General features: G+C 41.9%; 1 protein-coding gene across 4 annotated transcripts in view; it reads right to left on the reverse strand.

Moving 5' to 3' along the window:
- LOC310852479 (uncharacterized protein) overlaps positions 1-23,903 on the reverse strand; it is a 151,813-nt gene that overhangs the window by 107,644 nt on the left and 20,266 nt on the right. For all 4 annotated transcript variants that reach the window (XM_083756072.1, XM_083756071.1, XM_083756070.1 and 1 more), the window contains exons 3-4: positions 12,985-13,063; positions 10,710-10,755 (exon numbers count right to left, since the gene is read on the reverse strand). In XM_083756072.1, the coding sequence (XP_083612198.1) occupies positions 10,710-10,755; positions 12,985-13,063 (125 nt within the window). The remainder of the gene's footprint in view (positions 1-10,709; positions 10,756-12,984; positions 13,064-23,903) is intronic.

Raw genomic sequence — 23,903 nt, forward strand, 5'->3', positions numbered from 1 at the left:
TTCTCCATCCTGACTCTACAGAAAGGAACAGGCAAGTCCTTTCATTTTGAAGGCCAAAGCTGAACTCTGGTGAATGTCAGTTCAAATTAAACCCTGGGGCTGCAAGCCACAATGGATGGACCCACAATGTTCCCTATGATATATAGAGCTCTTCTGCAATATAAAAATTGGGAGATGATAAAAAGGCAATTGCAAAATCTCATCTCACATTGCAATTCATACTGACACAACAGGCCTATTTGCTACTTCCGAATCATTTGCGCCAAGTACTTTCTCTCAAGATCGTTATACCCAACAAATATCAATTTCAGCTAGTTGATCTAGTTAACTTTAATCTGGTAAGTGGTCAACACCAACTTGCTCCACAAAGAAAATTATCAAGATCATAGATTGCAATCCATAAGCCACTCAATGCTGAATATAGGGAGTTAGTACTTTGGGGTGTATCGAGGGTTCAAGATTAAGAGATTTATAAATGCTTTTGTTCCAGATCCTTGGGGGGGGGATTACTTCTCTTGAGACAGCAGCTGAAAGACACTTGCTAGCAGGGCCAGCCTGTCTATGAGGCAGGGTGAAGTTGCCACTCGGGCAGCGGAAGACCCAAGACAGTGGCCCTGTAGGCACCCTGCCCTCCCTGCTGCCTCTGTTGCAGGCACCACGCAGGATTTTGGCAAGATTCACTGGTACCCGCTGCCACAGCTTCGCAACCCAAGGGAAGGAGGTGGCAGCAGTGGGGTAGCGGCAGGGAAAGATGGCATGTTCCCGTTTTGCCTCAGGCTGTGAAATGGGATGTGCTGCATCTGCTTACGATGTAGAAAGCAGAATTGTGCTTCATGCATGGGTGGGGCCATAGCTTAGCAGTTGGAGCATCTGCCATGCATTCAGAAGGTCCCAGGTTCAATCCAGTTAGGGCTGAGACGGAGCCTGAAATCCTGGTGAGCTGGTGCCAGTCAAAACTGAGCTGGATGGATCAATGGTCGGACTGAGTATAAGGTAGCTTCCTAATCATGGATTCCTGCAATATTCTCTTTTAGACCACCTTTTCTGCAAGGAATTTTGTACATGCTTTGAAACCCAAGACTCCTGACACTTGCAGGTTTTTGAATTGCAGCACACTTTTTTGCGGGGTAAGGATGATGCTGAAAATGCCACTGCCGCCTGCTGGTTCAGTATTGTGGAACATTTTGCTTGTTTCTTGGAAGAGAAAGAGACCCCCGCTAATAGTATGCATCTTTGGGTTAGCTGTGAGTACAGGCAACGAGCAAGCTTTTCATTGGCACATCTAGTCATTCAGAGAAAGTAGAGTTGGCACCCCAGGTTACTGTCATGGCTTTGACTATGCTACTATTCTTGTTGTTGATGCTGTTCATTAACATAGATGCTGCTGTTCAGGCATATCTCAGGTGTTAGGACATATCCAGCTATCCAGCTATCCAAGGGGACAGTTATCCAAACTCGGGTCCCAGGTTGTTCTGGCTAGAACTCAATATATAACACTGAACTTAGCTCTGGGTGTTTATCCAAAGGGAGACACAAAATTATTGGTGCATTTCGGCCTCCAAATTTTCCCCAGCCCACATGTTATGTCACCCCACATAAATCCCATTGTTTAAAGTGCCCTGACATGTATCAAAACAGCAGTACTGCAAGTCTATCCCAGTACCCAAGACCAGGCTTCCTCAATCTCGGCCTTCCTGTTACTGGTTTCAGAACTCACAGGGTTAAGGAGTTCTGAGTGACGTCTCTCCATTCCTGAGGCGTGACCAGAAGGTGGGAGTGGCTTTATCTCACCGCCTGTCTGTCTCTGCGTCCGAAAGAGACGGAAGCAAAATGTGTGAGCTGAGTCCAGGAAAGCTCCGTAATTGTTTAACTGCTTGAATAAAGACTGAGTTATAAACACACTGACGCCTAGGTGTGTTTGATCTGCTTAACACCGGGGAGCAACAGCACGCTGCGTGAAACGCTCTGCATTTGTGGCTGCCGGAGGAGGACCAGCAGAGAGGCGCCAGACGGAAGTGTGCCGGGCTACCATTCAAGTAGCTGCGCCTAATTGGGGTCCAATCCAATTAGCCACGCCAATTATTCAACATTCCAGATGTTTTGAGGCTACAATTCCCATCATGCCTGGCCACTGGTCCTGCCAGCTAGGGATCATGGGAGTTGCAGGCCAAAAACATCTGGAGGGCCGAGGTTGAGGAAGCCTGCCCAAGACAAAGCACTTACGAGAAAATAAATTCTGTGGCAGGAAGTCTACAAAGAAGCATTGTATACCTCTTGGAATTGCAGCCTGCAAATTCCATCACACACACACATCCAGAAAAGCACAGAGGTGTTCACATAAAAAGCCATTCATATGTAAAGGAGAGTGGGATCACACCTAGTGACCACCCCCTCACCCATCCATGAATTCAGCATTCAGGAGAAGGGGCTGTTTGCACATTCTGACATAGCATAAAAAACAAAATGAGGACTAGCATAAATTCTAATTTCAATATGCAGAATCAGTACATTTTTTTCATCTGCTCTAACAATCTCATGTCACTACAGAATCTGCCCAGAGATTGCAAACTTAAAGGAAAAGGTTTCATTAGCATCCCAAATAAGGGAATGTATTTTCTGGAAAAAGAACCCACCACGATAGTATCCATTCATTGTGCAGTCACCTGTCCTGCACAAATTTAAAAATTTAAAAATCAAAAAGTTGCTTGTTCTTTGAGTTTGACATGTAGCAGAAAAAGCATCCTATATTATATTATTGATGGACTGAATTGTGGTGGCCTATGGCTCTGAGCAATAAATATTCAGTTCAGTAATTATAGATCAAAACCACTCTCCTCCAGAGTGTAAAACTAAAGTCTATATAGGGCACTATCTAGGGCTTAGTGTTCGTGTACACTTGAATATAAGCGCCCAGGAAGCAAAATGCCTCCCACAGCTCCAAGACAGATCAGGGTAAGACAGACTGGGGGACAGGGGGGCTGAATCCAGAAGATCATCTATACTGCAACCCACAGCAACATACTTTGAATGAGGCATCCCCCTAAGAGGAACTGTCAAATGACATTATGGTGCACCTACTATAAAGAAGTTTTCATAGCAAGCAGATAGCTGCTTTTGAAGACAGTATAGCAAGGTTATACATCCCAAAAGCATTTGCAACAATTAATTCACCATTGTGTAGCATAGTCCTGCAAAGCCTTACCACTTGGTTTGTTGAATTCATAGGGTCGTTGCAGGTATCATGCCATGCAACAAAAGGAGAGGTTAAGATCTCCTTAGGTCTATTGAATCGTGTTGATTTTATAGAATGGTCTCCATGTCTACCTGGATTCATAGAGCATAATCAAGTTCTGTTGAATTTGCCAAGCAAAATTAACTAATAAGGAATATAATTAATTGCCTATATTTCCATTAAGTGCATTATCTGCCTTGTAGCACAAGCATGGCATTCTGTTGAGAAAAGACAGCTTTAAAAATAGTATTTGCATTTTTACCATAACGCTCAAAATGTTTTAAACATTGAAGCAGCCTCCTCTGGAATAAAAAATGGCATTTGGGTTTTAAAAATGAGAATGTAATATCAAAGAGAGTCAAGCTTCAGGCTTTCCATGTTTTAATGTTATTATGTATGACATTATGCCACTATAATCTAATATTCTGTTATGGTGTCACAGCACAGAAGAATCACAGTAAAGTGATTACAGATCACCAGGGACGTGAGATGTAAAAGGCTTGCGCAGCACGAATAGCAGGAACATATATAGTCATTTCTCTTTCCCTATACATCAGATATTTGCTTGCAATGGAGGATAAGAGGTTCAAATGGAACAATGTTGCATGCCATTGACAGCTGTTAGAAATCAATCCTGTATATTACGGCATTGCCTTTTTTCAGAACACTAATACGATATAGGACCATTTGGCTAGAACTGGACAGGAGATGAATCATGTACTCCTTGCTTCTTGTCTCCTGCTTTGACTTGTGGCTGTGACTTGTTCTTTGGTCCCGTTTAGTTGTCTGATCCCATGGTTGGTGGTTCCCCAGCTCCTGATTCACCTCAGATGGTTTCCCTTGCTTGTCAATACGCAAGACAAAGGGGACAAACTGATCAAATAATGTGTACAGGGGCAACAGTGCAGGTAACATGTGCTGAACTGGACAGAACCAGGTGGGGTCAGAAGTCTGCGCAGAGGTCTCAGAAAGATCCCCACGTTCTTCTTTTCTGAGGTAGGTGGGTGGGTGCTTTTCTATTGTAGTAACTCCATACAAATAGCAGTTCTGGTTAGTCATCAACGACTTAAATGTTACAACCTATGCAAATATATCATGCTCACGTTAGATCACACAAGATACCATTTAGGCACAACATTTTTAGAAAAACAAGAGAAAGGAAATATACTACAATATGCCATTGCTGTTCCAACAATTGAAATTTGTTTTAAAAAAAGGTAGGAAACCTCAGGCGCCAAATGTGGCCTTCCCTCTGGCCCTCCAAGCTCTTCTCCAGCCACAACCCTCATCAGCCTAGCTCTGTGCCTACCTTGGATATATTTGTATGGCTGGAATGTGAGCATACTTATCATCTCAACAGTTGGTTCTAGAGGTTGGAAGGGAGAATGTTAACAGAATATCGAGTCAGGAAATACACTGGGAGTGAAAAGGCGAAAGCACCAGAAACCTCTGCTTGCATAAACATTCTTGAAAGCAGGATTGTGTGCGACTGTCCCAATAGCACCACATAAATCTGCAATAGAAAAGGTGTCTGGAGGAACCTCTAATGTCATAGCACCTGGCTTTTTGAATTGACTAGATTTTGGATGCATCTTTAAAAAACTCCTTACTCCTTTCAAAACAAAATTTGTGAATTTTGCAAGCCAAACTTCTTACAACCCCACTCCAAAATAAGAATATACAGTTACATTTTTGCCAGCTTACAACCTATTAAGAAAGCCACTGTATCACACCACCCAAGTTTTTACATCTGTGTGCTAGTCTGTGGGCAGATCCATACCATACATGAAAAGCACATTTAAAGTACACTCTTCCCCCAAAGAATCCTCAGAACTGTCGTTTCGCTCTCACAGAGCTACAATTCCCAGCCCCCTTAAGGAACTACAGTTCCCAGTAGACGCCATGTGCTTTGAATATGAACTGAATGTGCTTTCAGTGTATGGTGTTGATCTGCCCTGTGTGCACGCACATGGATGTGTGCGCACAAGCAATGATGAAAGGCACCTCAGTCATCATTCACTGAATCTAATCTGACCCCAATGCCATAGGAAGCTTCTGCCAAGGAAAAAAGGGGGAAATGGGGGGGGTGGGAAGGCCTGTAAGACAACTCCATTAAAACATCCCCATTGTCATCTTGCTTTCCTCACAGATGGGACAGAGGAGAAAGTTCCTGTCTTGTGGGTGGAGTAAACAGAAGGCTACACAGTCCAAATCACAGACTGTGCCACTCCCAGCCAGCCTGGAGCAAAGGAAAATAAGACTACCAGCTGGCACTAGCCCCTCATGCCTTAAAAGCCATCCCCACTAGCATGTTGAGAGGGCGTTCTTTAACATTAGAGGGAACACTTCCAGAATGTATTTCTATTTAGGCTAATAGGCTGCAAGATTGCAGTACACAGCCCTGCTGTATTAGGGAGATCTATTTATAAATACCATTTGGGAGTGTATTCCATGTGCTTAGAAAAGCAGGAGCAATTGCCGATTCGCTGAGATAGGACTGAGCACACTCTACTGGCCAATGGTAAACACTACAGTTTCTTTCAACGTTGTCATTAGAACACTTCAAAAACAGTGTAAATGTAAAACCTATCTTCTTTTTTTTAAAAAAAGAAAGAAAGGTTGTTTTTCTATGATTCCACCTGGAAGACACTATGGGGATGAAGACAGGAGGAAAATACAGATTTAGAGCTGCTCCAGCTTCCTACTCTGCACATGAAACCACCATATCAGGTTACATGGGGCTGTATCCTGGCTCACTTGGCTCACTAAACCCCTGCCATTCCCCCTACCTTAAACTCCTATGCAAACACTAAGCTCATTTCTCAACTCCCCAACTCCGTTTCAGAAGCCAACTTCTCTTTTATACTGCAGCTCTGCTTTGCCATTGTTTAAAATTGCCACTTGCCCCCTCTCAGTGTCTCTCAATTCCCTCTTCACTCAAACCTCTGCCATTGTTTTAAACCTCCACTTTCTCCCTCTCAATGTCCCTGCCTTCACTCTCCCAGGCCACAGCCGCTGCCATTGTGCAACCTGCCATCACGTTTGCTCTCCTACCCAGCCCTGACTTCATGCAAATCCAGGATTGTGATGCGGCTCTACAAATCCTCCAGTATGAACTGCGTGATGACGTTATTTCATTTTTATTGTATATAGATAGTTGTTGGATGGATAGGAAAGACAGTGACCAGATATAAAATCAGATGGAAGTGATGAAGCATAGAAAGCTCCACAGTAGAGACACAATTCTTACACTGTACATGACATTGCTTAGTTTCAAGCCACATCCTAGAATGGCTGGCAAAGAATGTCTGGACATTTCCAACAAGAATATATGTGCAATTTTCTAGAGAAGAGGCTGCACACCTCATGCTAATAGACACAGGAACCCTGGGAGTAGAAAGAAGTAAAGTAGTCCCTTCTCTGGCCTTGGTCTAAGGATCCAGGTAAAAGGTAACTGTGGCCGATACCACAACTCTAGCAAGTATTCCTATATGAAGCACATGGTTTCAAGCACCTCTTGGTGACATTTACGCTCCACATTTTTAACTGTACCCTCAGAACTTCTGCCTTAAAAAATGGCGTGTGAAGAGTCCTTAAGACTTTGTATTCCTGTCTCTTCGTACTCTTAGGAGGCATGGTGATTAAATCAAAACACCACTCATGCCCTTGAAATCATGTCCAATAAACAAGATGATTAAAAGTGTACCTGCATGAATACAAATCAGTGGATTGAGTCATATTTTCAGCTGCCTGCCAACCCACAGCTGACCTATCTGTTGTATACTTGCTGATAGCTGCAGATTTCACACCACTAAGTTGGACTACACAGTTTTTGTCGACAAAGTTTCCGTGTTGCAGTCTGCATAGAGCTTGGACTGGTGTGCATGTTGAGCCCCTCACACCTTCAGTCTGCTCATGATTCCAGAGGTACAATGGGATTCTCTGTCATTTCTCCTTGTCCCTGCTGGGATGGTGCAGATGGCACAGAAAGAGCTAAAAGAAACCAACCAGATTATGATTTAGCTCCTGTCTGATAGCATTTCTGGGTGATCTCCCCCACCCCGCTGGTTCAACAAATGAATTACTTTCTTCCTCTATTTGGTTTAGTCCCCATCTCTCTCTTCCGTCCGTCCCCAACAAACACAGAATCAAGCCAAAACCTTATTAGGCACGGATATTCTGAAGCAAAGCAGCAGTTCCGAAAAATTCAAGACTGGCATAAATCCATAGCCCACAGCAGCTCTTTGCTTAAGACACATTGCCATCTAGCCACAGTACAATGTAATCTACAGCCCACACACCATAAAGAAGGGCTTTAAAACATTTTTTTAAAATGCCCTGCCACTCTGAACAATAACAAAGCGTTGATTCTGTGCTTTTCTGTTAAAATGGGCAAGAAGAAACTCAGCAAAAAAAGGGAAGAAAATAAAGGCATGCATTAGTGGAAGATGGAGGAGGGGTAGTATGCCGTATTTCAACCCCCCCCCCCCAATATTGCTTTTTTGAATTGAACATTTCCATGTCCTAGGAATAAATGATGTTCCCTTATATTAAGTAAAAACCATTAGTTCATCTAGCCCAGAACTGTCAGCAGGTCTCCAAAGGTCTCAGAGGGGTTGTGTCCAATGTTAGTCCTACTCAGAGTAAACCTATTGAAATAGGCATGCCTAATTTATGTACACTCTTGTGTCGGTCAGTCTTGTCTCCCATGTTCTTGAACATCTGCATAAAACTGCTGGGTGACATCATCCCAGGGAGGAAGAGAAGATCCTAAACAGATGCCTGAGATTAGTGGTGGAATTGGATGAGGACAAGTGGATATGTGCTTATGTGTTCAATTGGTGTTTGTTTTTTTTAAATAATATTTATTGCTTTTAAAGATTACAGAAAAAGAAGAAAAGAGAAAATTTAAAGACAAAAGAAGAAAGAAAGAAAACAAAAAAGTGAAAAAACACCACAATACAATACAGTAAACCCCAACCCAGTCCCATTAAACTAAACACATAAATAAATCTAAACAAAAATAGTTTAAAATACATCTCTCCTTTTCCATATTCTATCCTTCATTTCCTTGTGTTCAACTGGTTTTGGATGGGATCGCACTCTCCATGAAGACTGTTAAGCCTAAGAGCAGGGACTTGTCACACTACTGACCTTTGTAACCCTCTCAGAGAGGCCTTTTCAGGCAGAGTGGAGTAAAAATGCAAGACACTGTTATTTGGAAGAAAAAGCAATGGAACACTGATACGTGGCCTATGCTGGTTTCCAGCCAAAAATCCCCTTTCTTGATTGCAAACTGAGTTTTTGGGTAGAGCAGTAGCTGCAATAGAGTTGGATAAAGCGAATCTCACTCCAAAGTTTGTCACCCCCTCAGAAAGAAAGAAAAAAGAGGAAGAAAATGACAGGAAGGCCTTATGAGCATTTTTTCAAAACCATAAAACATTATACATATCATCACTTTGCAAAGGCTTCAGGTAGTGGGTAGGTCTGAAGGTTGGAAGTATAGCCTGTAAGTTTCCCCTACAATAAATAGCATTTGCCTTTATTATTTCTCGGCAAGAAGAAGTAGCCTTTACTAGTAGATAAGCAGTACACTGCATTCTGCTGGTAAGCTTTCTTGCTCTAAAACACGCAAGCACTCAGCCAACAGATCCTGTTTCAAAGTTCTCAGTATTTTTCTACTGGTTTACTGTCTGTGAACCTGGGGCCAGGGACCTGCTATCTTGCTTCTTTCTACACTACTGTTGTAGTGATAAATTTCCTCTGCATAACTACTGAAACTCATTAGTGTCTTAGGAAGTCATTGCTCTGACAGTAAGCATGTGCCTCTGTTGTTGATTTAGCTGACATCTTAAAAATGAGTTTACATGAAGCAAGTATTGCTGTTCTACTCTATTTTCATCAGAGATGGCACTATCGACACATGAACCCTCATGGTTCAGTAGTTTCACAATGCATTAATTTTCTTCACTAGATGACTAACAGGAGAAAGTTGACTTTGTCAACTTGATTTTTCATTGGATAATGCATTGGGTTCTCTGACACCCCATCTTATGAAGACAACAAGAACAAGCTGCTGAATGTCCAAAGGAAAAGCTCAAAGAACTCAGGCATTTCATATCTCATCCATTCTTAAGAACGTGGGTAGAGTGTTGGAGTTTGGTGGACTGGACACAGGAAACAGGATAAAATACTTATTCTGCGAAGCTCTGGGCTAATGATGTAATAATCAGGTTCATACATGGCTAGGCTAATATCACAGCTGGATTTACTGCAGCAAACTAGAAAAATGTTCAGGGTAAATGAATATTCCTAAACAATCAGGGAACACATACTTGGAATCCACAGCCAATCTGGGTTTCCCCAACAGTTGTTCCCAAGAGAATTGTCTTTCTTTGTCCCCAGAGCTGAAGTTCTTTAACCCTCACCTGTAGTTACCACCACCATACCAGCAACAGAAATGTTGTAATGGAAGAAAGATACATGTGCTCCATTTCTGCTGACATTAAAACTTTTTACATCAGGGGGCAGACAACAGTTCTATCCTTGTCTGAAGCTTGTCTACACACTAGGGATGGGAAATAAATTTGATTCAGTTCACATTTGAAGGTGAACCTCCCTAGCTTTCCAAAGCAGTACACACTAGCTTAGTCGATAGAGCATGAGGTTCTTAATCTCAGGGTCATGGGTTCGTGCCCCATATTCAGCAAAAATATACCTTAATTGCAAGAGTTTGGACTAGATGATGCTCGGGATTTCTTCCAACTCTATAATTCTGGGAGTCCATGATTCTAAACAGAACCTTCAAAATTTACGGTATACTTCTTTGAACTTTGCAGTCCAGAACTCCAGCCAACTAATGCGTACAAAAAGGCATATCCTAGGATAAAGTGTGCATAACCAAGAATACATTTGTAAGCATAACATACCCTGTGAGGGGTAGAGGAAACAAGGATTGGGCCCACCTTCCAGAGCCAGTTTCTTACACCTGCATTAGAGTATAACATATTTTAAATTATGATCAGGAATTGACTAGATCCTCCCCGATCCCTGTAATTTACTGTGTTGCTTTTAGCTGAGCTGCTGTAACTCCCTTCAACACAACATTGCTAATTTGAATTTTGAAAAGGTATGGTAATATACATCGCTTATACCATTTTTTACACCATTCTCCTATGCATGTTTACTCAGACATACATCCTACTGTGTATCATGCAGCTGATTCCCAGGTAAGTGTATACAGTGGTACCTCGATTTAAGAACTTAATTCGTTCTGGAGGTTCGTTCTTAACTTGAAACTGTTCTTAACCTAAGGTACCACTTTAGCTAATGGGGCCTCCCACTGCCACCGCTGCGTAATTTCTGTTCTCATCCTGAAGCAAAGTTCTTAACCTGAAGCATCTGTAACCCAAGGTATCACTGTATAATATTTCAGCCTTATTGCACCTATTTCTAGTTTGGTAGCTGATTGACTGACCTCTTTTACTCTCCCACAAGGAGCATTGAAGCAAAGCCTGCAGTAGCTGCAAATGGCCACATTAGGGAGACAGCCGACCACTAAGAACAGACAAGAAAGAAAAAGGCAGAAATCAATACACACTTCATAGAGGTGGAAGCTTCTCTGCTTTAATTCGTTTTAGATAAGGTTAAGCCAGAATAAACTCGATATCAATGCACACTGTTGGTAAAAAGGTAAAAGCATTGCCAGCACACAAAAGTCACATCTTCCCTTTGTACTGCAAATAAGTTCAAAAGCCTGAATTGCCTTTGGAAACCCTTCATAATGCTTTTATAGTGCACTTTAGAAAAATGTTATTTCCCAAGGGGTAGGGATTTGTTTTGGGCCAAAAAATGAATGGGGTAAATAAATGATTAACATACTAACCAACATTGTTGCAGATTGGCAATCATTTGCCCACAATTTTTAATTAAACTAACAACAAAAATGTCTCTACTAGAGGTATGAATTAAGGGCAAGCAACAGACAGTCCCTGGGTACACACTAATTCCCTGGGTGCTACCATATGTCAATTCCAGAAGGAAAACAGCATAATGGAACCACTGTATCACTGGCAATATGATTTGACTCCAGAAGAAAACTTCTGTGGCCCTGTGTCAGGGGTGTGGAACCTGAAGCCCTGAAGGTGTTGCTGGACAGCACCTTCTGCCATTCCCAATAATTTATCATGCTCTCTGGGAAGGGCCACAGGCCCCATCTTTGCCCTATGCCCTTTATTTCCCTTATCAAAGTAAAGACTACCATACAGCCTATCCAGTGCCCTTTCTTTGGCCTAGTTCACAGCACCTACACCACCCCTATCTCAGCCATCTTTTGACAGCACGGCTGGTTTGCCCATGAGGTGGCCTGAGCAGTCGCCTCAGGTGGCAGAATTCCAAAGGGCAGTGCCCCTGCATATGACCCACCCACCCCTGGCACTGGAGAAATGAGGAGAGGCAACGGCAGAAATCTCACAAGAGATCTCATGAGAAGCTGCCACCATGCAACCTCAGTAAGTGAAGCTTCGGTGGAGTGAGCTGGCACCTTCCTGTTTCACCTCAGGCAGCAAAATGGGATGGGCCACCCGTTAGATAGTGCAGATTTAACAGCTGGGGATGTCAGACGCAAAGACCTGCTACCTGAATTGTGAATGCAACTTCATTCCTCTGGCCAACTGTCAGCTTCAGTAGACTTTCTACTCAAGGTGAGAGCTATTAGACATCTCCTGCCTCACACTTGGAGCAGCTTCAAGGTGTTGTTTCCTCTTTACTGCCCATACACTATAAGGCAGAAGTGGGGAACCTATGACTTTTCATAGAATCCTAGAGTTGGAAGTGACCCAAGGGTCATCTGGTCCAACCGCCTGCAATGCAGGAATCTCAACTAAAGCACCATGACAGATGACCACCCAATCTCTGCTAAAAAAAACTTCCAAGGAAAGAGTCCACCACCTCTTGTGGGAGTCTGTTCCACTGCCAAACAGCTTTAGTCCATTTCTGGCATGCCTGAACGCTGGCCATGTTGGCAGGGTCTGGGGCAACTGAGCTTAGTACAATCATAGATTTTCGCATTCAATTTCTCATGCACAAAGATTTAGCATGTGCATTCAATTTAGCACGCCCTCTTGATAGGAAGTCTGAAGGTTGCTTCTTACATGATGCTTTGTGCTCTGTTGCCGCTCACAAGTACAAAAATACACGAATATGGTATTTTTGAAACACATGTATAAATCACTCCTTTATCAAAATGCATGTGAGCTTTGTGTGGGAAAGCTCTAGCTGCTTTTATCATTGTATTTATCATTGTTTATAAAGCAATCAAAATAACATAAAACACAACATAGAGACTGTCCACATGCTTACAAACTAAAGTAATTTAAAATGAAAGGGGAACACAAACAACACTAGCATGGCCTTTATATCCAATGGGATGTGCACACACAATGTCATCCAAATGTAGAACTGGAAATTGTAATTGTTCTGGGATGTACCGTAAATAAATGTCACAAATAATTCTGTATTAACACTGTAGTACTTAACTACAAACACAAGAGGTCTCCTTAAGTACGTATTTCAGATGCTGCTTTATCTCGTTAACATACCTACACCAAATATATATTCTGCAAGGGGGAAAATTAATACTGCACAGCATACCATTTGGTAAAATCTTAGAATTATATAAGAACTTGCTGAAGACTAGGGGTGGGTGGAAATTTGGTTCCGTTTGCATTTTACGATGAACCTACCTAATTTACCTTTCAAGAAACAAGATGTGAACCCAAATACTGAACAGCTGTAATTTGAAATTCACTCTACTCCAGATTTTGCTGTGCTCTTCTCCAACCGTGAACCAAAAAATGTGTATATTAGTGGAAAGTGAACATAAAAATGCACATACCCATGAAAATAACACAGAAACACATTGCAAGAATGTATATATTAGTCAAAACAGCATGCAAAAGATATATATTAGGAGAAATGGACTGAAATGCTAACCTTTGTGGGAATGTTAAAAAAATACAATCTGAAGTAAAACTATGGGGAAGTGAATTTAAGATCAGGAAAATGAGAAAGTTGAAATAGACAAATTTTCCATCCCTTCTGAATGTTCATCCCATATGGTTACTATCACTTTAAATGACACAGCAAATACAATATTGGCTTCCTGTTACTATAAGGAGGTAGTTGTGGAAATTTCAGTTCCATCAAGTATTCCTGCAGTCTTCAGTCAGGCCCATGACCTCTTCCCCCTGGGGTCAGATCCAAATAGTGAACCAGGGCACAGAAATGGCTCACTGTGTGGAACAGCAACCATGTGGTACAATGCAGCTGAACCAAAACTGACTTTCCCCTTGTTTTTCCTGTCCAGTTTGCAATGATGACTTGGGCAGGTTATTTTCACTCTCACACACACACACAAACACCAAAAATGATAGACTCCTTCCTATTACAAACAATTCTAACCAAATCAGAGAGCCAGTGTGTATAGTAGTGGTTGGAGTGTTGGACTAGGATCTGGGAGACCAGAATTTGAATTCTCTCTCAGCCATGAAGCTAGGTTATATTGGGCTGGTCGCTGCTGCCTCCCAGCCTAACCTACTTCACAGGGTTGTTGTGGGGATTAAATGAGGAGGGAGAGAACAGTGTACGCCACCTTGAACTCCTTGGAGGAAACGTGGGGTATAAATATAGTAAAATAAACAAAAAATCATGCCATTAATCTAGCCCCATTTGGTTACCCAGTCACCATCTCAGATTTGGTTCACATGTAGACCAAATACCCAACATGCTGGATTGAAAACATGGGGACTAGAAAGAGCAGCAGCATTTTCATTCATTCATATATCCAGATTTCTAGCTTTCTCCATGTGGAAGGCAAGAGTGTGGACGACACAAAGGTCTAAACAACAACAACCACCCCACCCTACATTCAAAACTTAATTAAAATTTGATAAATAAAGCACGCCACAAGCTCTAATCCTGGTACCCGTGAGAGCACATTTAAATAGTGTTCCTATTTAAATACCATTGAACGGCCCATTAAATCCAGCCTTTCTCTTCTCAGCTTGCTTAACCTTTCCCTGCAGGTCAAGGCATATATATCATCCCACTCACATTACAAGCACAAGAGGTTGATGCTGAACGTGACAGCCAGCTCCCACATTTCACAGATTTGTAGAGTTGGAAGCATAGCTGTCAACTTACAGATTGGAAAATAAGGGACCAGCAGCCTTGAAAATAAGGGACCAGCAGCCAAAATAAGGGACCTGCAGCCTCATCTGTTCCAGGCACTCCAGTCTTCCTGTCCTCCTGCAGTCTGATCAAACTCAAGCTGGTAGCTTCAAGAACACTGTCCAACCAACTTTGTAAGCAGAGGTTCAACTGAATAGAATTTGAATCACATGCACCACAAGGCCTATGCAGCCTCAACTTAAGATGGCTCCCCGGCCTGGCTTTGCACTGTTTGCAGCAGCACGTGCAACCAAATGGCGTCCAGCATTCAAAAAACCCCTCAGCTTGCATTAACTAGCCACACACAAGGCATGCAAGCTCCACCCCCAGTCGTTCTTAGACTTCTTATTGGATGAGCAACACAGCCAAGCAACACAGTTGGAGCCTCCCTTCTCCCTGGCTGGCAGGGAGGGAGGGAGACGAGCTGCTTCCTTTGAAATTTAAGGGACATCATTTAAGGGACATTTAAGGGACATCCATCAATAAGGGACAGCAGCGGGACATGGCGCTGGAATAAGGGACTGTCGCTTCAAATAAGGGACACTTGACAGCTATGGTTGGAAGGGACCCTAAGGGTCATCTAGTCCCACCCCCTGTAATAAAGCAATCTCTACTAAAGCATCAGAATTTTGTATCAGATATGTATTTTACCACACAGACCTTGAGAAGCAACAGAAAAATCTGCACAGACAGATGGCAAAGTGTGCTAATTCCACCACATAATCCCATCCGTAAACATCAGAAAGCTGTGCTTTTAAATATAGACTGTCAGGATTCCAGCTTTACATAAATATACAACACAGAGAAAAAGGTTGTGTATGTTTTTCTGTATATCACAGCATAACCAATATGAAAGTTAGCTGAAGCTTAGTCCATTTTTTATAAAGCAAGTTTCCAGGAAGGTACACCTCCAGTTTACTTCCTCCCTCTCCAAAATGGATGACCATAGGCTTGGGAGTCTGTCATAGCTGCTGCTTTTGTGATATATTCTAGCTTTCTTTCACCTTCTCAATAAAGGGATGCCTTTGCAGCAAGCCAGCTTCCTGATTCATTCACACTCTCTTCTAGGCATTTTATAGGTGTCATACTGCTAGGGGACAGTGTCCTAAAGTGATTAAGGCTGCCGCCCTATTTCTTCCTAACAGGGCGAAAGCTCCATTATACACACCGGGACTTACTTCTGAGTATACATGTACAGTATTGTGCTGTAATGGTACAAGAAAGACAACTGACTGTATTACTATATTATAAATCCACCCTTCCTACAAGGATAATGTACATGGTTCTGCTCTGCTCATTTTATCTTCAAAACACCACTATAAGTTAGGGGAGGCTGAGAGACAGGGACTCATTCCATCAAGCTTTGTGGCTGGGGTTTGAACTCTTACCAAACACCAGCACCAGAAGTGTGGCGTGGGGGAACAATTCTTGAACAGTTGCATCAGCCCAAGTTGTTGTCATAGTCTTGTTGCTAAGCAACAACATACAGATCTCAGTGGAGTGGGAGGCCAACCAGCAAAGAATTTATGAGGAGTACCTGTCTGGAGGCAGAATCAGCTTGCAAAGTCAGGTCAGGTCCAGCCCTAGGGTCCAGCAAACAGCAATCCGTGTGGTGCAGGAAGCAGCAAGGTAGGGCCAGGAACTACAAGTGTTGTTACCAGCATCTGACTGCTGCTGGAAACTCTGCTTAAGAAAACTGAAGCCAGCTGGTTCTCATCAGCACCTCCTCCACCACCTCCCCTTTCAGGCTGTTGTTCAGCAGGTGAAGCTGATTCCTGGGCCATCACAGTTGTGGGTGTTGCAGTATAGGTATGTGGAACTTGTTGCGCTGCAGGTGCTATTGGATTCCAAATCTTTTTATCTCTTACCTTTAGCCATCCTGGGAATTGGAGCCTGATAACGTTTGGAAGGCCACAAGTTCCCCATCCCACCTCTGGAAGATAACACAACATTCTTGCGGGAGAGCAGCTGTATTGAGACTTGAGGAAACATGCTCCTCATCTCCCTTTCTCTGATCACCCTCTCTATCCGTCAGATGTCAAGGCAATAAGCAATTATCTTACTTTTAAAAGACATCTGAAGGTAGCCCTATTTAGGAATGTGTTTAATGTTTAATGCTGTATTGTGTTTTTAATATTCCACTGGAAGCCACCCAGAGTGGCTGGGGAAACCCAGCCAGATGGGCAGGATATACCGTATTTTTCGCTCTATAAGACGCACCAGACCACAAGACGCACCTAGTTTTTGGAGGAGGAAAACAAGAAAAAAAATATTCTGAATCTCAGAAGCCAGAACAGCAAGAGGGATCATCCGCTGCACAGTGAAAGCAGCAATCCCTCTTGCTGTTCTGGCTTCTGGGATAGCAGCCCAGCCTGCATTCACTCTATAAGACGCACACACATTTTCCCTTACTTTTTAGGAGGGAAAAAGTGAGTCCTACAGAGCAAAAAATACTATATATATATATATATATATATGCAGGTTTTGGTGTCCTCGGGTGTCTTCCCGTGTAAAAGTTGGGGTGTCTAGGCGACGTTTCGACGAGGTCTCACTCGTCATCTTCAGGCTGGTGCTTTCGGCTTCTTGTTACTGGAACAGAGCGGGATCTCAATGTTTGAGTTCCTATAAATACTGTAGAGGGGGTGTGGTGTCTAGCCTCCAATGTTCTGGGCAGAGAGGAAGTTCCCAGGCTAGTGTGCCTTTTCTTCTTTTGTTCCTTAATTACTTGAGAGATACCTTGAGTTGGAAAACCAAGGGATCTATGAAATACCCTGCAAAGTCTGCCCAGCCACGTACATTGGACAAACAAACAGACGAATAAATGCACGTATCGCAGAACACAAGAATGCCGTCAAAAAAGAAGAAAAAACTTCCTCTCTTTTCCAACACATGAAAGAAACAGGACACGAAATTAATTTTGCAGATTCCAAATTGCTCTTTAACACGGAACATCACCACAAGAGAATAATCATGGAAGCCATCGAGATAGAGAAACACCCTCACAACATGAACAAGCGTGACGACACATCCCGCTTGCCAGACATCTGGAAATTAGCCCTCCCCACAAAAACTGACACCAGATCCAGAGGCACACAGAACGCCAACACCAATCAACCACACCAGACCCAAACCCAGACCCTCTCCACAGATCAATTACTGACACCATCCAGTAGCCAATCCATGGTGGCACCTCCGGATGCTGCACCCCCCTGCAATCCCTACACAGATCTGGCTGACACAAGCCACAAAACCACAGCTCGCCCCTATACACGAAGCCAAGCCAAAGCACAACTAAGTGCAATACAGCCATCTTCTCAGGAAAACTCTTCACAAAGTTCAAGAGGTCAAGACACAAAGACTTTAGCAACTAATCCACACCTAATGACCCACCTAAGTGGTACTCAGGATATCACTCAAGAAATCACTCAAGGTATCTCTCAAGTAATTAAGGAACAAAAGAAGAAAAGGCACACTAGCCTGGGAACTTCCTCTCTGCCCAGAACATTGGAGGCTAGACACCACACCCCCTCTACAGTATTTATAGGAACTCAAACATTGAGATCCCGCTCTGTTCCAGTAACAAGAAGCCGAAAGCACCAGCCTGAAGATGACGAGTGAGACCTCGTCGAAACGTCGCCTAGACACCCCAACTTTTACACGGGAAGACACCCGAGGACACCAAAACCTGCATTCCTGTACCCGTGAAAATCTACGAAAGCAATATATATATATATATATATATATATATATATATATATATATATATATTACCCAGCAACTACAAAACTGTTCAGGAGTGTTGAGGTTCAAGGAACTGCAAGAAAGTGCCTGCCCAGATATATTTTTTTAAAAGGTAAATGACCCCTGACCGTTAAGTCCAGTCACAGATGACTCTGGGGTTGCGGCTCTCATCACACTTTACAGGCCGAGGGAGACAGCATTTGTCTGCAAACAGTTTTTCCGGGTCATGTGGCCAGCATGACTAAGCCACTTCTGGCTCAATGGAACACCGAAACCAGAGCAGCACACGGAAACACCATTTACCTTCCCACCGGAACGGTACCTATTTATTTACTTGCACTTTTTGGCGTGCTTTCAAACTGCTAGGTTGGCAGGAGCTGGGACTGAGCAATGGGAGCTCACCCCGTCACAGGAATTCAAACCGCCGACCTTCTGATCGGCAAGCCCAAGAGGCTCAGTGGTTTAAACAACAGAGCCACCCGCGTCCCTACGACATATTAGTTATTTAGAATTTTGTACACCGGGTGATATAGCAAATGAATGGCATGTAAACATTTTAGGAAAGCTGCCTTCTCTTGGCATTATTCCAAGGACTCATTTGTCCCTACATCATTGCAATCACATCTTGATTGCCATGGAAACTACAACTTCAGATCCAGTTCCAAATTTCCATGGTGAACGCTTAGTAGTAAGAGGCGTACTGAGACAAAATAGAAAGCAGGTTTTTTGGTGGAAGGGGAGGGGGAGGTATCATTAAATGATACACCAGACTCTTACCAGCGGATCTTTCTATCTTTAAGGTCAGTTGGAAATAGGATAGATACATATGCATAGTTTCATCCTTCAACCAAGAGAACATTGAGTGGTTTCAAAGTAACTTAGGTTGGACCTGAAGAGAGGCAATGAAGTCACAGACCATAGTAACAAAGTCCACACACAGACGGTCCCAGGACCAAACCCTAGCAACTCCACCATAGCAGAGGATGGAAAAGGCTGCACCAGATCCTGGGGAATTGCTGCCAACCAACAGTAAGCAGCACTGGTCTAGATCGATCAATAGCCTGCACCTCAGAAAAAGGCTGTATACTACATCCCTCTCCAATAGCAACAGTTGAATATTCCTCCCATCCAAAGCAGTTGGGTGTATTGAACTTTATCACAATACTAAGGGAGCACACAGTCACTTACCTGGGTGTAAACTCCATGAACACAATGGGGCTTCAAAGAAAACAGATGTCTGTATATTATATATAATATGTTATTATCATATTATTACAGAATCAGAATCAAGCTTTGGTTATCTGATGGTACATGGAGGTATAATGTATACAGTGTAGGAATTAAAAGAAACTCAGTGTGCAAACTGGTAAAAATATATGAATTAAGCTTTTATACTTCACTAGCTGGATTAAATGGAGCAGATTGTAATATCCAGGATTACCTAGTAAACCGTCTACCCCCAGGGCCCACTAAGATGGCTAAACATAACTAAGACCCACCAGTCACAAAATGGTGGTGCAGGGGCAGAAGTTACAAAATGGTGGCAAGGCAGAGTTTGGCACAAGGAGCTGGCAATCACTTGCATGATTTTCGACTGGTATCAAATCAATCTTTCGAAATGGCTATTTTTTCCTCAGCATTTTCCTTGCAGCAAGGAATCCACTATGACAGTTTTCTTCGTGCTAAATACAGGCACTTTTTCTGGTGGCATTGGGAAAGCTGATCCAGCTTTAAGTATGGAAAGCTTTTGCTTTTATATTTTTGTATTTCCACCCAGCCTCTCAAAAATATTTTGCCCATCTCTTGTGGTTTCTTCTCCCATTTTCTCTTCCATGGCCATGTACATTCACTTTCTTGTCTTGTCCTGTTTCTTCTTATATCCCCCCTTTTCCATTCCCGGTTTGTCTGTTGTTGATTATGTTATATATTAGCCTTTTATCTCACTTTCTAATTTCCTTCAACATCTTCTCAGTTCCTTTTGCCTTAGTGGAGGAAGACATATTGCAACTGGAGCTAAGTTTAAGCCACTAAAGAATGAATTTTAAAAGATCTTGAGGGTTTTAATCTCTGTTCAAAATGACACCTGCATTTGCAGCATCACAAACATATGTTCTTGTATACAATTTTGTGAAGTAAAACTAAAAGTGCATTATATTATATTATTCTATATTATATTTAGCAACTGACAAATGCAGACACTGATAAACAAAAACACAGATTATGCACCCTAAAATTGTAGGTCTTTTCTGAACTGCAATGTTCAAGCAATATTTGTGAGTTGAAGAATCATCAAAAGATTATGGTAAGCAGTGGTATGGCTTTCCTGTCTTACCAAAAGTGTTCTCATATCTATTACAACATTGCTTTCCAAACACTGTTGGAGTAACAGACACTTCTATAAACAAGGACCATTTTTAGTGCAAAGATGTGGCTATGATGATCAGTAAGTGTTTGTTACTGCCAGATGGAAGTATTGTAATGAGTAATACAGTAAAGTCTATTCAGAAACTGCAGCTGTAAAATGCTGTGAGTCATTCCCTTAGTATACTAGCAAAAGAAGCATGTTATCACCAGAGGTTTAGAAGAGACATAACCAGCTCATTTGGATGCACTGGTGATATTGATTATAAAAGCCCTCTGTTGTCCGAGACATAGATATCTGACATTCAGCCTTGCTTTCCATAGTCAGTTGAAATGATCAACAAAAATGTCTGAAGTCAATGATCCTAACATTAAATATTTTAGAGCTGCAAACAATTTTTTTACAGAGGCCACCAACTGACAAATCTACTTTTCTCTCTCAGATGCCCTAATCTTACTGCCTTTCACAACAAGTATTAGTTTCCCTTTTCATTAATTATTTTTATCTTGAGTACTGGAGCCTGGTGCATCACAGCTACATTCCACCCACTGTGAAATTTAAGTGCAGTTTAGGGTATATTTGAGGTCTGCTGGGGATTGCTTTCCTTCAAGTGGCTTCCCTGTAAGACTGAGATGGAATAGTTGACATGTATGGTTGCACTTGTAGGTGTGTGCACCTCTTTATATCTTAATACAGGGTGATTAATAATGAAATATACCGTTTCAACACACTATAAAAAAGAAGAATGTAATATATATTACCTGTGACAGAATTGTAGGGGAATGTTTAAAGTTTTTTTAGAAACAGTCACAGATGTTCTATATGTGCACCCATTGTCACACATCGAACCGGTAATCCTAATCTGCCGAAACACGACTCACCCTACGTGTTGATTTTCCCGGGCTTCGTTGAATGGTGGTGCAAACACTATTGACTTCTTCTGAAACAGACGGTCGTCCAGGACTTCTAAGTTTGCACAATCAGCTCATAATTTCACATTTTTTATGCCAATTGTAGATACATTTTCTGCTTGGAGGTTTCCCCCCCGAATCATGATCGAAAATGCCATCGCACAACAGTTACAGATTCCGTTTTGCTCACTTCAAGAACACAAAACACCTTCTCCACTGCAGACACAGCCATTTTGCCTGACTAGTCACATGAATCGCACGCTATCGCCTATGTCACTTCCCTCAGTAGTAGAACACAAACTTTATGAGTACAGTGGTACCTCGGGTTAACAACTTTATTCGTTCTGGAGGTCCGTTCTTAACCTGCAACTTTTCTTAACCTGATGTACCACTTTAGCTAATGGGACCTCCTGCTGTCGCTGCACCACCGCAGCATGATTTCTGTTCTCATCCTGAAGCAAAATTCTTAACCTGAGGTACTATTTCTGGGTTAGCAGAGTCTGTAACCTGAAGAGTCCGTAACCTGAAGCGTATGTAACCTGAAGTACCACTGTACATCTACCTCACGGTTCGCAGTTGTGATCCGTGTCATTGCCTGTTACCGCCTTACAGCATCTGAAAACTGTATACTTCATTATGAATCATCCTGCATAATAATAATAATAATAATAATAATAATAATAATAATAATAATAATTTATTATTTGTACCCCGCCCATCTGGCTGGGTTTCCCCAGCCACTCTGGGCGGCTTCCATAGAAACCAGAAAACACTAAAATATCATACATTAAAAACTTCCCTTTAAACCTTTGCCCAACTAATTTGTAAAGACCCCTCTACCTGAACTGTACATTTCCTCTCAACAAATTCAACTAAGGAAAATTTAACCTCTAGTAAACATCTTACATAAGGTTGCAACCTGAAATTTAAAGCAATGCCAAAATAAAAAAGGCAAGGCAGTAATCTATTCTCTGGTTCATAATACCAATCTGGCAAAACACTGAAAAGGATATCAAAGCTTGGGTTTGACTTTTTCAACATACAGAATAATTGCAAAGGAATTTTTTTACTGTAAGTTCATGATCTGTATTGCCATGAACATCCCCATACTAAAACGTTGATTTACAAATCCACTAAACACAGCAAGCATTTTTTGTTCCTTCTCTACTCCCCCAAGTTCTATGGAACAGCAATTCTGACAGGTTGAATTCTTTCTGCTCTAGTACATTCGATTTCCTGAATGCCTCTCATCTCCAGCACAGTCCAAAGTAGCAAGAAAACTATTGAGACTTTACATTTTCTGAAGTTTCAAGTATGCATTGTGGTTTAAGATTATAGCCCAACTTTCTTTAAAGCCCTCAAGGGAGCATTATACGGTAATGTTAAATAAACAGAGTACTGTACAAGAAACCGATTCAAAAACAAACACCATTAAAGAAAAATGCCTAGCAGTGTATACTAGAAGTGATTTTAATGAGCTTGTACCATTTTACTTGGTTGTAAACTGCCTGGTATGTATCTTTTTATGACAGGTGGTATATAAATGGTTTACAATAGATAAAACAATAATACAGTGGTACCTCGGGTTACATACGCTTTAGGTTACATACGCTTCAGGTTACACACTCTGCTAACCCAGAAATAGTGTTTCAGGTTAAGAACTTTGCTTCAGGATGAGAACAGAAATCGTGCTCCGGCGGCACGGCAGCAGCAGGCCCCATTAGCTAAAGTGGTCTTCAGGTTAAGAACAGTTTCAGGTTAAGAACGAACCTCTGGAACAAATTAAGTACTTAATCCGAGGTACCACTGTACTTGTATGCAATAATCAACAAATATCATACAATATAGTTACTTCATTTCTCCTGTCTATAAATAAGCAATACTTTGTATACTGTTCACTAATACTGAATGTGAAGCTTATTGACTGCATGTGTCTCCTTGCCAGTCTCTTAACTCCACATTTGGAGAAAATCATTTTCCTGTCTTATTACCTACACCCCAAGAGATATTTATCCAGAAATTCTACCTTGAATTGTTCTACTTAGTTTTGGCTGCTTCTCAACTATTTTCAGGTTCCAGGGACAACTACATCCATTTCCAATACCCCAGTCCTTTTAACATTGATTTGCATGCCCCCACTATCTGCACAGTGACAATGATAAATAACTGCTAACTAATAATAATGGTACAAATTTATTGCAAAATATTTCAGTAGATCAGACTTTTTATGTGTACTAAAAAGAAGAAGAAAAACAGAGTATTTATCTGTCAATTTTCTCAATGGGAGTTTCCGACCGCCCACTGCATCTTGGTTGTTGAATGTTTTGGAAGTTGAACAGTTTTCCAGAACAGATTACGTTCGACAACCAAGATTCCACTGTATTTTAAAAAGAAAGGGGAACAGAAATAACAATAGTATGGCCTTTGT

This window comes from Podarcis gaigeae (assembly GCF_964106915.1).
Source record: "Podarcis gaigeae genome assembly, chromosome: 9".
Classification (NCBI taxonomy): domain Eukaryota; kingdom Metazoa; phylum Chordata; class Lepidosauria; order Squamata; family Lacertidae; genus Podarcis; species Podarcis gaigeae.